The sequence below is a fragment of the Pollachius pollachius genome, assembly GCF_949987615.1.
Source record: "Pollachius pollachius genome assembly, chromosome: 8".
Taxonomy (NCBI): domain Eukaryota; kingdom Metazoa; phylum Chordata; class Actinopteri; order Gadiformes; family Gadidae; genus Pollachius; species Pollachius pollachius.
The window spans coordinates 16990923-17005472 of NC_136941.1; the positions used below are offsets into that span (position 1 = coordinate 16990923).

At 45.9% G+C, this 14550-nt stretch overlaps 2 protein-coding genes across 8 annotated transcripts in view; one reads left to right on the top strand and one right to left on the bottom strand.

Moving 5' to 3' along the window:
- The window catches only part of LOC307079688 (ankyrin repeat and SAM domain-containing protein 1A), a 65435-nt gene extending 54592 nt beyond the window's left edge, over positions 1 to 10843 (bottom strand). For all 7 annotated transcript variants that reach the window (XM_079742168.1, XM_079742167.1, XM_079742163.1 and 4 more), the window contains exons 1-2: positions 10348 to 10843; positions 48 to 128 (exon numbers count right to left, since the gene is read on the bottom strand). In XM_079742168.1, coding sequence (XP_079598294.1) covers positions 48 to 128; positions 10348 to 10526 — 260 coding nt within the window. In that variant the 5' untranslated portion in view covers positions 10527 to 10843. The remainder of the gene's footprint in view (positions 1 to 47; positions 129 to 10347) is intronic.
- A 552-nt stretch (positions 10844 to 11395) lies between these two features.
- Positions 11396 to 14498, top strand: taf11 (TAF11 RNA polymerase II, TATA box binding protein (TBP)-associated factor). Its single transcript, XM_079741522.1, has 6 exons — positions 11396 to 11509; positions 12561 to 12728; positions 12983 to 13116; positions 13229 to 13316; positions 13410 to 13506; positions 13957 to 14498. Exons 2-6 carry the CDS (start codon positions 12564 to 12566, stop codon positions 14085 to 14087), a joined length of 615 nt encoding a protein of 204 aa, XP_079597648.1. The 5' UTR covers positions 11396 to 11509; positions 12561 to 12563; the 3' UTR covers positions 14088 to 14498.
- The last annotated feature ends 52 nt before the right edge of the window (positions 14499 to 14550 follow it).

Genomic DNA, 14550 nt, shown 5'->3' on the forward strand with positions numbered 1-14550 from the left:
GACCACTGTGACCTAGCTGTAGACCCCTGTGTTACACGGTGATGTACCTGTGTCCGTTCAGAGCGGCGTGGTGGAGCGGCGTGTATCCGGTGCTGTCCACACAGTTCACATTGGGACCCCTCCAGATACTGTGGACGGGGACACAGAGAAGCACAAGGACAAATGAGGACACTTTGAGAGCATATTGCACAAGCATGCATGTGGCCACGGCTGCAGTAAAACAGAAAACTGACAGTCATAGAGAGGGAGAGATATGGACAAACGGGAAGACAGCCAGATAGACAGACATGCAGACCGTTACACTCGTAAAGGTAGGAGCGGCCGACACTATGCTGATTGCTATCTGAAGTTGAAATGTCCCTCAAGGAGCTGGCGTGCAGCCAAGGAATACATGAGCGCTGTCGCCCGCCATGGTTCTCACAGGTAGAGAGAGAGAGGTGTGTGTGTGTGTGTGTGTGTGTGTGTGTGTGTGTGTGTGTGTGTGTGTGTGTGTGTGTGTGTGTGTGTGTGTGTGTGTGTGTGTGTGTGTGTGTGTAGGAAGGAGGAATGAGGAAGAAGGGAACAGCAGCAAACAATGACAGAGGGAAGTCAACAACAGTAGCTTTTTTTTTAAACTTGTTAACTACAAACACCTCGGTCGACCTCAACACCCATCTAGCCCTGGTATTCAAGAAAATAGATATGGTTCTGCATCAATACACATATCTGTGCCACTATAGCCAACCAAGGAATCACAGCAGAGACATGACACTGTACAAATGCACTGAACACAAACCATCAAACAGGCCCACTCAGATTTTCTCTAAATCCTCACTGTAAGGCTCCCTTATTTTCTTAATGGCAGGCACTATTTATACAGATATCGTACGGTCTCATTAGAACAGGGGCTACCCTGCATATGTGCTGAATCATCATTAAGCCTATATATAACCACGGCTGTTCTTTGATACATATGTACCACAGTCTCACAGGGGAAGAAGCCAGCTGCTTGCCGTCGCCAAGTGGTGCTGGCACCAAACTAGGCTGTGGAGTCGGCTTGTTTTATTTAATTTGTAAAGAGCAATAGGATGAGCGGGGGGATGCTAGCAAAAGTCAAGGGAGGAAAAACAAATTGAGGCGCGAGGGATAGAGAGAGTAATTAAAAAGGAAGGGCCTTAGCTTAGGAAGGGAGCGCCAGGAAAGCACACTGAAAGGACTTGAGTAAGCACATCCTAAATAAATCATGTGACCAGTGGATCGCAGCTGTGGTGCATTCAACAGCCAGAAGACTGCAGAAGAGCACCCGGCCATACAGGGCTGGGGATCCACCACGGATGATGAATGAGGGACCTCTCCTTCAGTGGATCGCTGACCGTAGCCTGAATTTAGTCCACGTAGCTCTTGGACTAATACCTAAAGAACGTTGACCAATAGAAACTTTGGATACTTAAAACACAAATCAGTCAGTTGTTGTTTAAAGTAACCCTGACTTTTGCTTCAATTCTAGGTCAGCCAGAAGTTACAAACAAAAGGTACAAAAACTCAGACAGCAGCCAAAGCAGGGGACCCAGTGTTTCACACAGAACAAGCGACGGGAAAACAAAAGGCCAGCAGCAGACATGAACCACACTGCATATAGCGAGTAGCACGGTCACGTTATGCCACAGTCCAACGTAGCGTGACACGTCAGGGAGGCTTTGGGGGGGGCGGGGGAGGATCTCCCCTCGACCCTCCGCTCATAAGCATATTCATTTTTAGTCTGGCCTCAGCATGAATGGCTTCTTTTTTTTTTACACCATAATGGCGCTCGGGAACAGCCTGCAATTACACAGTCAGAGCCATCTCATTAAATGAGCGTCTCCTCAATGCCTCAGCCCCTGGAACAATGGGCCTGACATAGCACAGACACGCACGGCGATGGCACCACCACGCTCCTCCTCCTCCACCTCCTCCTCGTCATCATCGCAGCCCGGGCTTATGTCCTTCCTCTGCTCCTCAAAGGCGGCCTTCTGTGCACCTCCCAGTCCAAGCCCCAGTCCCAGCCCCAGTCCCAGCCAGCCTTACTGGGTGACTCATCCAGCACTGCGTTCATCCGAAGCAGAGGAATGCCAACAAGGAAGTATCGGGTGTTGTGATAGGGCGCTCTGAGAAGACACTGGGGACAGAGATAAGGGGTGATGGTGTGTATGCGTGAGGGCAGAGGCTTATCGCTTTTTTTTGGTGGGTTCTGAGAAGGCAGCCGATTGGCTCCTCCTGACAGAGCCGGCGGTATAGCCCAGAGGGAGCGGGAACTTGGGATTTTTTTTTTCAGGCGCGTGCCCCCGTTGAGCACATCACTAGTATTAACAAAAAAAATAACACGGACCTCTGCTTGGTGTCCTAGATACATGTTATGTAATGGCTTAAAGCGGAATAAATAAATATATAAATAAAAAATGTTGAGTGAATCAACATAACCACGAGGCCAGAGTAGAGGCTGTTTCAGCTCAGTCCAACATGGCGCACTCCATCAAGGGGATTCATGGCAGGGGCGCGAGTACAAAACGTGGACCGTTTTGAAGGTATTCTTCAAATGGCATCAATCCTTTTAAGAAAACTTGTTATTCAACACACGGCCAACACGTACCACGAGAAAAAGTGAACTTGATGAAAAAAAAAGCCATTGGGCCATTACCAATAGTGCTTCTTGGCACTGGCGGAGGAAATGACAACAGATAACTAACGGCGCTATTTTAGGAAATGGCTTTAAAACCCAGACCGCCATCTCACACAGCCATGGGAGGGAGGAAGAGAACGAGGGGAGAGAGAGAACGAGAGAGAGAACGAGAGAGAGGGAACGAGAGAGGGAACGAGAGAGAGAGAGAAAGAGAGAAAGAATGAGAGAGAAAGAAAGAGAGAGAGCGAGGGAGAGGAAGAGAGAGAAAGAATGACAGAACGAGAGGAAGAGAGAGGCCCCCCCGACAGAGCCCTGGAGTGGGGCTGCATGAGGCTCCACGGCGTTCACCAAGGACCCGGACGCTCAGGGCGCTGATGGCCATGAGTCACAGCCCAGCAATCCAGCTCATCCTCTTACTTCTCCCAGCTGAGCAGGGGCAGAGCGGGAGGCTGGGGGTTTAGGAGCCATGGCAGGGCCACGGACAAAACAGTGTTGATTTGGTTTGGGAGGAGGAGGAGCGGGGGCACATTCATGGGAACCGAATGAGGAATTCCTGTTTGAAAGGCTCAGTTAATCCCTAATTTCCCTGAGGGAATATCGGCGGGATGAGGCAGGAGTTTGAAAGAGATTCTGGGGGGCTGTAATTCTGTGTTGTACAAAGCACAGCCAATAAGAGCGCAGGAAGCATATCAGCATTCCTTGGTTTCTGCGTCGTCTGCGCAGGGGTTTATGCAAGTACCCTTGTAACTTGGGCAGACACCCAAGTTGTATTCTTATGCACCCTGCCAACTATTAAGCAGTTTGATCATAAAGAAAAGGGGACAGTGGTCTGAAAAATGGCCACCACACTTTGTTACATATTAATACATTACCGAGAACAGATAATTAGTCCTCAAGCGGTACACTGACCGGTAACATGATCGATCCTCCATGAATTTGTGAACACATAATAAGCGGCATTTCTTCAAATGTCAAATCAAAAAAAATCGGACAACTCGGAGAAAACGGCACTGCAAAAAACTAAAAACAACATAACCAACAATAATGGGAGCACTTTGCAACATTGACAGTGGATTCATTGACTAAAGGATGAGGCTGGACATTCCCATTCCTGGCCCCGGAGCAGAAGAATCAAGGCAGCCAGGTGAGCCTGCCGCCCCGTGTCAGATAAACCGATGTGTGCTGCGGCCTATTAGAGGTGTGAAGGTACTCCCAGGGATCAGTCTGGCCGGGGGGGCGTCCTGCCCAGCGGTGATTGGCACATGGCTGGCTACCGCCAGGGGAACCGGGGCCTAATTATGCACCCTGCTGGCGGGTGCCGAGACCGGACGCCCTGCTGCCAAGCGGTAGCACAGCGGGACCCTCCGAGCCCGACCTGGGCTTCCGTCCCCCTAATTTGAGAGAAGGACCACTGAAGTACCTGCCAGGACGTCTCCCTCCTGCTGGCCTTCCTGCCCCCCTCCACCGGGGGGGGGGGGGGGGACTGCGCTGAATCAAAAGCATTCACACACACCGAGCGGTGGATGAAGAGCGCAGCTGTTGGCTCACATCCACATTGTCCAAACGGCCGCTGTGTTGACTTACACAACACGTATGACTCAGCACGGCAAACATGGATGTGACATCCGCGTCTTCTGAGAACTTTCAATTGCACACTATGCACTTGACATGGGTTAGCACACAACTGGAAACTAAAAACAGAAGAAGGAGCTAGCCCATGTAGACGGAAACTGAATGAAAAATGCAATCTTGCATGCGTTCACAAAAATGAAGGGGTTATAGGAGATATTTGTGGGATGGCTTAACGCGCAGGGCAGACTATTAAAGGCTTGAGGTTTTCTGGGGTAAAGAGGAACCACTCATTGCCGCAACTCCCCAGAAAGTTTCACACACACTGAATTATAAGCCTGTGTCATCTCTCGGAATTTTGCTTTCACCTTCAGCCAAAAAGCAACACATCCTTTCCTTTGTTTATATACTGTAAGCATATCCCAGAATAGAAAGGTCAGAAAAAAGGTATATTTGCATTTGGCATCTGCGATGATACATTTGCATCCAAGTCGCTGTGTGTGTGTGACGCTGGCAGTTGACTTTCTTTTGGACCGAATCGACCAGACCTGATTAAGCAATTCACAGAGCATCTGCGTTACAGCAGGAGGTCTGAAGACACAGCTTATGCCATGTGCGCTCTAAACGCTCACAGCAGATCCGGATCGTGGTGGATGAAATACATTGGCGCCACTGCCACCAAATTGGTGCTAAAAAAAAGAAGGGGTAAGAAAAAAAAAGAACAGAACAGTCCCAGAAATAAAGAAAAAAAGATGTAAGGGAGGGGGATTTTGGGTGTGGGGGGGGACAGATGGGGTGAGGAAAGAGAGGGGGGAAAAAAGCTGGTCATTCCCCGCCTGTCCAAAAAGCGGCCCACACTTGTTAAGTCTTCCTGTATATAGCACATGCCAAGCCCCCCACTTCTCATACACACTTTTTCGGTTTAAATGGCGAGCTACTATTTGGCAGCTAGACTCCTGCCTGATGGACAGATGGTTATTTTGAGTCATGCTGACAACCCAGTTCTCATTTTAGAGGGCCTAATTTCTAACTAAACTCACATCATTGGCCTTATTTCACGTTTCAGTTTATGATGACCAGTGTTTCCTTGGCAGTCCAGAACACATGACATGCAGACTGCTAGGTCGACAACCACTACATGGATTACTAGTATCAGGTCCTATCTGGATCCATTGTTATTACTGTTACTATTTTCTTCAATCTCCCCAACCCAAAACTAGGCTTCTTATCAGACATAACTGCAGAGTCGACTACCGCTACATGTAGAAACACACAGTATGTCCAGACATGATTTGATCCAGACTGCTGGCTGGCCCTGGCCTGTTGCCAAAATAGGCCCACTTAGTCACCTCCAGTCTAGAATGCGAATGCAAATGCACACACACACACACACACACACACACACACACGCACACACACACACACACACACACCTCAGCATTAACTTATGCCCCTTGTCGCTTCAACTTAGCACTTTCAGAGTTCCAATGAATAACTAAATAATACGGAGCCTAGCTAGTGCATTAGGCTAACATTGCTTTTCGTGCATGCTAACTTGTAGATAACTACCTTAACCTACACCCCTTCCTCCACAGAACATATTTGATGTCTGTCCTCATTGTGGGGGCAGGCGCCCACCCAGCAGGTGGGCTACCAGACTGCCGAGTGCAGAGAGGTTGGAGAGGGGAGAAAGACACCAGCCATCAGCCTATTGGGACGAGCGAGAACTGTCTAGGACTCAAGGCTGCCACGTCAACACAACAACACAAACACAGACATGTGTGTGTACATGTGTCGGGCTTCGCAAGAATGGGGGGAGACCTGGATAGGGAGAGAGGAGTAGTCACCAGCCATGCCATGACCATTATCCTTCCCATTTCTCATGTTATTTAAAAGCTTTCTGTCAGCTAAGGTGAAAGCAAGGTCAATCCAACACTGCTAAGTTTGTTTATAAGGGAGCTGGTTGGGTGGGGTCGGGGGTTTATGTTGTTGTTTGCAGAAAGTCACCATTTTGTTTGTTTAGACCACAGTAACTTTAAGGGGAGTGGCGGCAATGTATTACAGCAGTTGTGTGCAGTAGCTTAATAGAAAATACCCAATTTCAGCATGCCACTAGACAAGAAAAGATGTATAGGTTCATTTTAATGGAGGGTGACGTTTTGGGAAAGGAAATCGCTTGGATTCAATCTCTTCTTGGCAAAACACTACAAGTCAACAAGGGATGAGGCTGCCCGTGGATGAGGACGCTCGCCTGTAGGTTCTTGCATCCCCGCTCATGCCCCGGATTCTCTCCTTCCTCAGTCTCACATGTGTGGAATTCCTCCTTACAGGCCGGAAGATCCATATACCCCTGGGTCCAAGAGCCCGCCCCCTCCGTTTGCTTTCTCAGTCCACACAAATGGGGGGGTCGTTAACACAACAATGCATAACGTTGTGAGCAGAGCATCTCCAACTCAGATGCTGTTGGAATGCGAACACAGAGGTGTTAGATGGCCTGGCTACCACTGCACCAACTCTCTTATTTTTTTTTTCGAGGTCTCAGGTCAACCCCTGATGAATGTTATACACCACCCAGGCGGCTCTGTGCCAACTCTTGGGTTCATATAGGGTGTTGTCAGAGGCAGCTTCTACTACTGTACACAAAGGGGGCAGCCCTCACTGCCCAGTACCTCTCAAACACACGCTGTAGTAGTTCTATTCACATGTTAACTGTTAGGGACGGGTTGAGATTAGGACGCTAAGAATACACAGATACACAGAGTAACAGGCTGCTGTTAAAAGCCCTGTCAACGAAGGGAATCCTCACCCTTGGTGGGGAAGATCATTGATTACACACAAGCCTGAACACATGTACAGAACACAGTCAAGCACTATTAAGAGGCAAAACAGTGTTATTCTGCCCTACATTAGTTAATGGCCAATAAACATGGAGGGAGATGTGCAGTGCACTGCGACCAACACAAACTCTGGAAATTGGAAGAAAATGTGGTGATACATATTATAGGCATTTGGTTTATTTAGGATAATAAATATGTTATTATACGTATTAAAGATATGGACGGAGCATGACTCTGTATTCAATTTGTACTCAATTCTCGCAATGATTAATAAACATTAATCCAAAACCGAGAGGATTATGGAACCTCTCAATTAATAAATGTGTCAAAAATGCTCTTCTGTCTAGATGAGCCCTTTGATGAGGGGCTCCCCTCCCCTTAATTGAGGTTTCAAACCTTGAACAAAAACATCCATGGTAACGCACTGCAGGGGTGTTTGAGGACTGATAGGAATATGAAAAGCTACTCATTACACGCTTTGGGACAAAAGCCAATGCTGTGAATCCAGTGGGGGGGGGACAACTCTTCATCTGGATAAGCTCTTAGAGTGTTTGTCCAGAACTCTACGCATTCCTCTGTTCATGTCCCTCCTCAGTGGGGCAGGGCAGCTTTCCCTCCAATGGCCTTGTCCTACCTCCAGCCCCAGCAGCTGGTTGGGTCTGGACGGTCTGAGGCCCAGTAGAGAGCCAGAGAGGAGCTCTTTCCTATGGGCCCTTCCTATGAGCCTTCCCTATGGGCCTTTCCCTCAGCTTGGGAAGAAGGCTCAAGTGCAAACATACTGTTAAGAAGATTTTCTAGGAGGGGGGGAGGATTCTATCCATGTCCAGCACTGAACATCAGGGTGTCTTGTATTTTCACCAAATAAACAGTTTCGGGAGCATAGGTTTGTGTGTTGTTGGTTTCAACGATTGGGACTTATATTCCAAATGTAAAACATTCTGAAGAGAAAATATGTGCTATCTATTCATTTAATATCAAGAACTGTGCTGTTATTGCTAGAAAAATCTAACCACCAAAGTAAATTACTGCAACACTGCAACAAAGAACCACTTCCTGCACTGATCGATTGGAAGCCAAGACTATGGCACTCTCCCTGCCTCTCCCTGCCATGCCAAACCTGTTATAAGTGGCTGGAACAAATGTTTAGGGTCCCAGTAGTAAATATGCTGGAGGTTATTGTGCGTCCGTTGCCAACGACCGAGACGCCATAACGCAGCCTCCCTGGGCAGGCAGGCATTCCATGGGGCCAAGCTGTTGTAATGCCTGTGTTCCTAAAGACAACACAAGTCTTAACATGCACCCCATTCCTCACTAGGAACGCCAACAAGCTAGCCCAGTCTCCGTAGCACTGCTTTTCAACATAAAGATGATGGTGTTTACTCCAAAACACTGAGATCACGGTGTCTCCAGGGGTCCGCTCCTATTCTGTAAAGAAGACGTTGAATACTGTTTTGAATGACCTTCTTGTCCTGCTGCCATTCCAGGTCCGCTGTTAGTAACCACAACACACATTTATACAATTAAAAGCCAGAAACAATTTTAGATTGTGAGTTCACCCTTTGCCCATCCGGTAATGAAAAGCAACTAGAAACACAGTTGTGATCTATACCACATGCACGTTATTACTTATGCTACCAGTCATCTGAGCAAAACAGAAGGAACTGAAATTTGCTTGTGGAAACCGTCTGATCCAATCTGCTCTAATAGGATTAAAGACGTTTGCTCCACCGCAGTCACCAAACTAGTTTCAGACCAACGTGGTCTGAGGAGAGACAAAGAATGAATAGAGACAGAGGTCAATAAGTGAAGTGGCATTTCGATTGAACATGCTAAATCAATGTCCAACGCTATAGCTGCTACCTATCCGGGCCATTCTGTGGTCAATAACACTGCGTTGTCTCAAACGGCCCTGGCAGCTAGAGACTGTTCTTATAGACCTCCATGTTCAAACGTAAAGTAGACAAAGTGCTCCAATTAAAAGCTTATTTCTTTAAGGACGCTCTCCCTAATTATGCTCCAAGACCACTGCTGTCAGACGGTAGACGCCTCCGTGAGCCCACATATCTACCAGATGGGGGGCTTGACTGCATGCCATCAACTCCCTCCGGAATTGGATTTCGGATTATGCAGGTTTGATGTAATTATCTCAAGAACATCGTACTTTCTGCTATGAGTAAAGCAATAATAAATCACCTAGTACCATAAAGGAGCACTTCCATACGAAGGAGGAAAGCAGAAGGGGATGTCAGTGGCTTTTGATGGACATCCATTGTAACTGCACATGACATGACATGGCATCATAAGAAGGGTTTAAAGGAAACTGCTCATGTATTATTGCCATAAAGGGTTTGAAAAGCCAAAGATGAGTTGGGAGACTAAAAGCATTTAATCTGCATATAATCAAGTATAAGTAGATGAATAAATATACATAATAGATTAGCATTCTTAAACCACACACATGATCACTGAATTCGACTATTATGTGTGTACCATGTCGTCCTATCCATCCCTCTACCCCCCCCCCCCCCCCCCCCCCCCCCCCCCCATTGCATACGACTACACCTGAAATATTGACCTAGAATACTAGTGCAAATGTAAGAGTATTCCACACTGCACCTACGTTTGGTGACAGGAATGAGCAGCACCTTGAACACAGTGGATAAGGATCTTCATCATGTGCTTAGTGTGATATAGTTCTAACTTTGCAAGAGGAAATATCATTTTAAAAGAACCATCTCGAAATGGACCGACTTCCACATTTACCAGTGACGGACGGAAACAGACCGCAGTTTAACATGTGTGAAGTTGTTGTGGATGCATCATGTCAATGGGTTTCAAGATTACGTTTAATCCGACCAAGACCAACACACGGAAGCCCACCGCCCGCGCTCAAAATGTTATCAGCCGATGCACCCCTGAATTATTAATACCAGGTCAAAAACAGAGCGAGGACGGTTGAAGAAAAATAACCTAATAAAAAACAACGGCGTTTGAATGGATGGTGAGTAGGCATAAATACAGTAGGACTGGTGAGGGATGGAAGCTAACAAAGAAGCATTGCAATGCCTGTGTATGCGGTAGCATTGGTCAGGTTTTACACTGTTGTTACAATAAGACGCAGTTCCCCGCCAGTAGAATATAAGGCTGTTAACGTGGAATGATATACAGTGACTGAAAAAAAAAACACATTTCATGGATCACACGCTTCAGATGACCACATTAGATCAGGTTAGACCAGTGCTGTGCTAAAACTGTCTGTACTGGCCTGGGGTTGCCTTCTCCCATGCATCTGGTTCTCTCTCTTACCTGAGTAAACTAGAGAGCGGGTGAGAGGCGGCACTGTGACCACTGCTGTTCCCACTTCCACCAGTCCCCGATAAGCCGCTGCCAGTCCCGGCAGATTGTCGTTTCCCAGATAAAAGCTTCTCTACGGAGGCGAGATTCCCGGTGCGCGCCGCCTCAAGGAGTTCCTGCTCCTTCCCCATCACGGATCGAAACGGGAATCGGGAGGATCGGGGGAGGAAAAGGGGAGTAAAATTCCTTTGAGATCCCTTCCCAATACTGATCCGAACTTTCCCTCGCAGAAGCAAAATATACGGGGGTCCTTTTCCCGGCTGCTGGGTTGTTTCTATCCGAGCGGCGCTGCTCTCCCGAAGACCCGGGTCCACAGTTGGCGCTCAGGGGAAAGTTTCGTTCAGCACCGCTAAGGAAACTTCCTTTGACCAGTCCCCCCCCCCCCCCTGAGTGCAGTCCGTCACTTCCTTGAAACTACCCCTCTCTCTGCGTGATCAAAGCCGGGATAGTCACAACTCCCAGACCCTCACGCCCGAACTGTTTTCCAAAAGAATCGGATGGGCGTAAGCAAGATGGTGCCGGAACTAGTGTTGCCAGATTGGGACAGATGTCTCGCCCAATCTGGCAACAGTGGCCGGAACACATCTCCTCCAATAGGTCCATGCTCCAGACCAGACCGGGATGGAGGGCGGCCGGGCGTATCGTGTGCGCATCCAGTGCGTTGACCGGCAGTTTTACTTCGTTAATTCAGTATAAACACATTTGTAATGTTTTTTGAGATCTCGAGTGATATGCATAAACAAGAACCACACTGTCAGATCATTGTGTCCCCTCTCATGGCGAAATCCCAGGAAAATAACATAAAATAATTATGCTGTTTTTAATTATGTCTATAATTAATTATATAGCCATAGAACGCAGGAGTATGGCTATCGAATCAAATTATTCGAGATTATTTATATATTGAGTATAAATGAATACTACAATATCGAATCGAGGGACACTGTTGAAATTGTCCTCACTTATACGGACAATAAAGTTGCTACAAGGAACCGGAAGTGTGTCTGTTTCAATCCGCAACCATACTGCACCTAGCTAGTGGCATAAGGTCTCTCAATATCCTTAAAATTAACCAACTACATTACATCTGCATGAATAATTTGCCTGGGATCTGGTATGAAACCCTTTTTATTATGTTTTTAATTGTAGTTATTGAACGTAAGTAGAAAAGATAAGCACTATGGAGAGAGCTGTTAGCTTCAGAGGCGAAGTAGTATAGGCATCGTTGTTATTGTTGACATTGTTCTAGTTGCAAGTGTTGCACATGTTTTCTAGAACAATATTCCACGTATGTATGCATTAATGCATTCAATAAAAAATACAAAAACCGTATTTTGTGGTTAACGAATCAAAACAGCTCTATATTACACATTGTATTTTAATCGAATGTACAAAATACGTAATACTTGAAGGGGTAATTAGGATACCCTTTGATAAAACATCAGATCAGATAAAATGTCATCGTATATGTCTACTGTTACACATCAAACACACACACACACACACACACACACAATATCGTAAAAGGCAAGGCAACCAAACGGTCCATTCTGAAAAGATAGTCAGTAGCCACAGCCCTCGCAGTGGGAGACACGTAAGGTTTTTAGTCACAAGTAAATGTGATGGATGTTCTCTTGTCTGCAAACTCCAATTTAATTTATAATACATAGAGGAGATAACAGATTACTATCAGTTAATGAATAGCCTCAAAGGACTTCACAAGTGTGTAGAAGTTTTAATGTGTAACTGGGGATAGTGGTTCTCTCAGTTTTGGTGGCAGTGGCCAGGATCTCGGCTGCAGGATTTAGCACCTGTCCTAGACGGAGTTGTAGTCTATGTCATAGTAAAGAAACATGCCGAAAGGAATGGTATTGATTACTTACTGCACTTACTTAATTTGGTTTATATTTCTTAGCTGGGGAAAAGTGCTTTAATTACCATAAGGGTTGTGTACAGGCTTCAATCAAATGTAGTTGATAAAGGAAAGTTGTCAAACAGATTTTTTTTATATACACACTAAGGACTCTAAAACACCTAGTAATGTCATGGAGGCAACAGGATCAGGGTCATAGGAAGTACTTCTGTTTGATAATTAGTGGGTTCTTTGTCATCTCTTGATGGATACCAGATCCTTGTGGGGAACTTTTTTATTCATATTTGTGCAGAGAATGGCAGACCCAGCGAGGATAAAACCAGAGCTCCCCAAGGCAACGTCTTCAGGCAAAGATGAAGAGAGCAGACCAGAGGACACAGAACGTGCCTCTACCTCAGGAAGTGGCAGCAGTGAAACCAAAGACTCAGCCGGCCAATTGAAGCCAAAAGAGGAGAAAGATGTGAGCCACCGTGCTGCATACATGCTCTTCATGAAAGACACATGGATGAGACTCGATCGTTTTTGGTGTATTATGATTTTCGTTTGAAGCAGACCTTCTCTTAAGCTTTTAATAAGGGTTACTTCCTTAATATGTACAGGAAATGTTCCTGTAATAACCTTTCAAAAGTTTTCATACAGCAGATTATTTTCCAGTTTTCTCTTTCGATATTATGTTTACCGTACTCAATGTCCGTCATGTTTCCTTTTTAAAAGGAATCGGCAGCAGGAGATGACGAAGAGGAAGGAACGTCGGGCGAGCCTAACAGCAAAAGACTGAAAGTAGAACCGGAGAAGAAGAAGGAAAGAAAGTGTCAGAAAGTGGATGAGGATGAAATTCAGAAGATGCAGTAAGCTCGAGATTCCCCACATCTAAACACCAGTTAAAATGACTGTCTGCTGTGTGATCCCAGGAGTCCCTTATTCACGTGCTGCCCTGCGGTGCTGTGTTTTTCTTGACAGAGTTCTGGTGTCCTCCTTCTCTGAGGAGCAGCTGAACCGATATGAGATGTACAGACGCTCAGCCTTCCCCAAGGCCGCCATCAAGAGGGTGAGGGTTTTCATCCTTCCCCGTTCTCAAAGATACACAAATGCATGTTCGATTGTTATCAAATTTTGTGCCGTTTTTTGTTTTGTTTCTTAGTTAATCCAGTCCATAACAGGATCATCAGTGTCTCAGAATGTAGTGATCGCCATGTCTGGAATTTCAAAGGTCTTTGCTGGAGAAATAGTGGAGGAAGGTGAGTGGCATACATTAAAAAGTGTTCATTGCAGTTTTTATTTTTAACCTAAGTTTGATATTGATAGTCGATGTATAGTAGGGCTTTTACATCAAGACATCACATCCCAGTGACCACCCCTGTAGGAGCATTGGAAGTTAGTAACTATGTTGGTAGTCGTGTATTTTTGGTCATTGTTTAGTAATTCATCATGAAATTATTTGCATTATGGGCCATGGGGAGACATTGAGTTTGAAACTGCCAAAGCGTTTCTCATGTGAGAGGGGACAAAGCAATGTTTTCATTAGCCTAGATAACAATATTTTTATATATATTTAGGATTTAACAAGACTTCAGCTCTCTCCCTCTCAATATGGCGTAGTATTAGAGTGTCAGCAAAAAAAAATCCCATGATGCATTCTGATGTACAAACGCTGTAGTGATTCCCTTTCCTCTTTCCCCTTCTCCCAGCCCTGGATGTTTGTGAGAAGTGGGGGGACACGCCCCCACTGCAGCCCAAGCACATGAGAGAAGCTGTGAGGAGGCTAAAGACCCGGGAACAGGTCCCCAACACAAAGCACAAGAATATCCTCTTCCACTGAGTCGCTCCTCCGTCAGACATTTATGGACTCGTCATCTTTTTTCTAAAACATTCAACTACAACGAGATGTGGCCAACCCCAGCAGGAAACCATGGTTACCTATATCTGCGGAGTTAGGCAAAGACTAACAGCAAGACAAACGCCAACCACACATTCAAGATTCAATGTTTACTAATGTGAAAGTGCTGATTTTAAAATTCCTTTCATTTTTTTATTCCCTATCCTGTTTCTGTAAGATGCTTATACAGATGCTTCTGTTACAATCAGACAGATGTGTCACATTGCTTGTAAATGTAGCCTCATGTTTAAATTTAGACAAAAACATTTGCACGTAGTGACAGTTGGTTTGCCACATTAAAAGTATTTCAATTAATTCAGTTTCAAGGCTTGCATTCATCCGTTTACTTCCCATGAAAGGGAAGTAGTCACAATGTTGTGATTGCTTTAACAAAATCTATAGTATT

Excerpts from the sequence above, each read along its gene's own strand:
- taf11 (XM_079741522.1), top strand. The coding sequence starts at position 12,564 with ATGGCAGACCCAGCGAGGATAAAACCAGAGCTCCCCAAGGCAACGTCT. Across the intron at positions 12,729-12,982 it reads AGCCAAAAGAGGAGAAAGAT|GAATCGGCAGCAGGAGATGA; the intron begins GTGAGCCACCGT and ends CCTTTTTAAAAG. Across the intron at positions 13,117-13,228 it reads GATGAAATTCAGAAGATGCA|AGTTCTGGTGTCCTCCTTCT; the intron begins GTAAGCTCGAGA and ends TTTTCTTGACAG.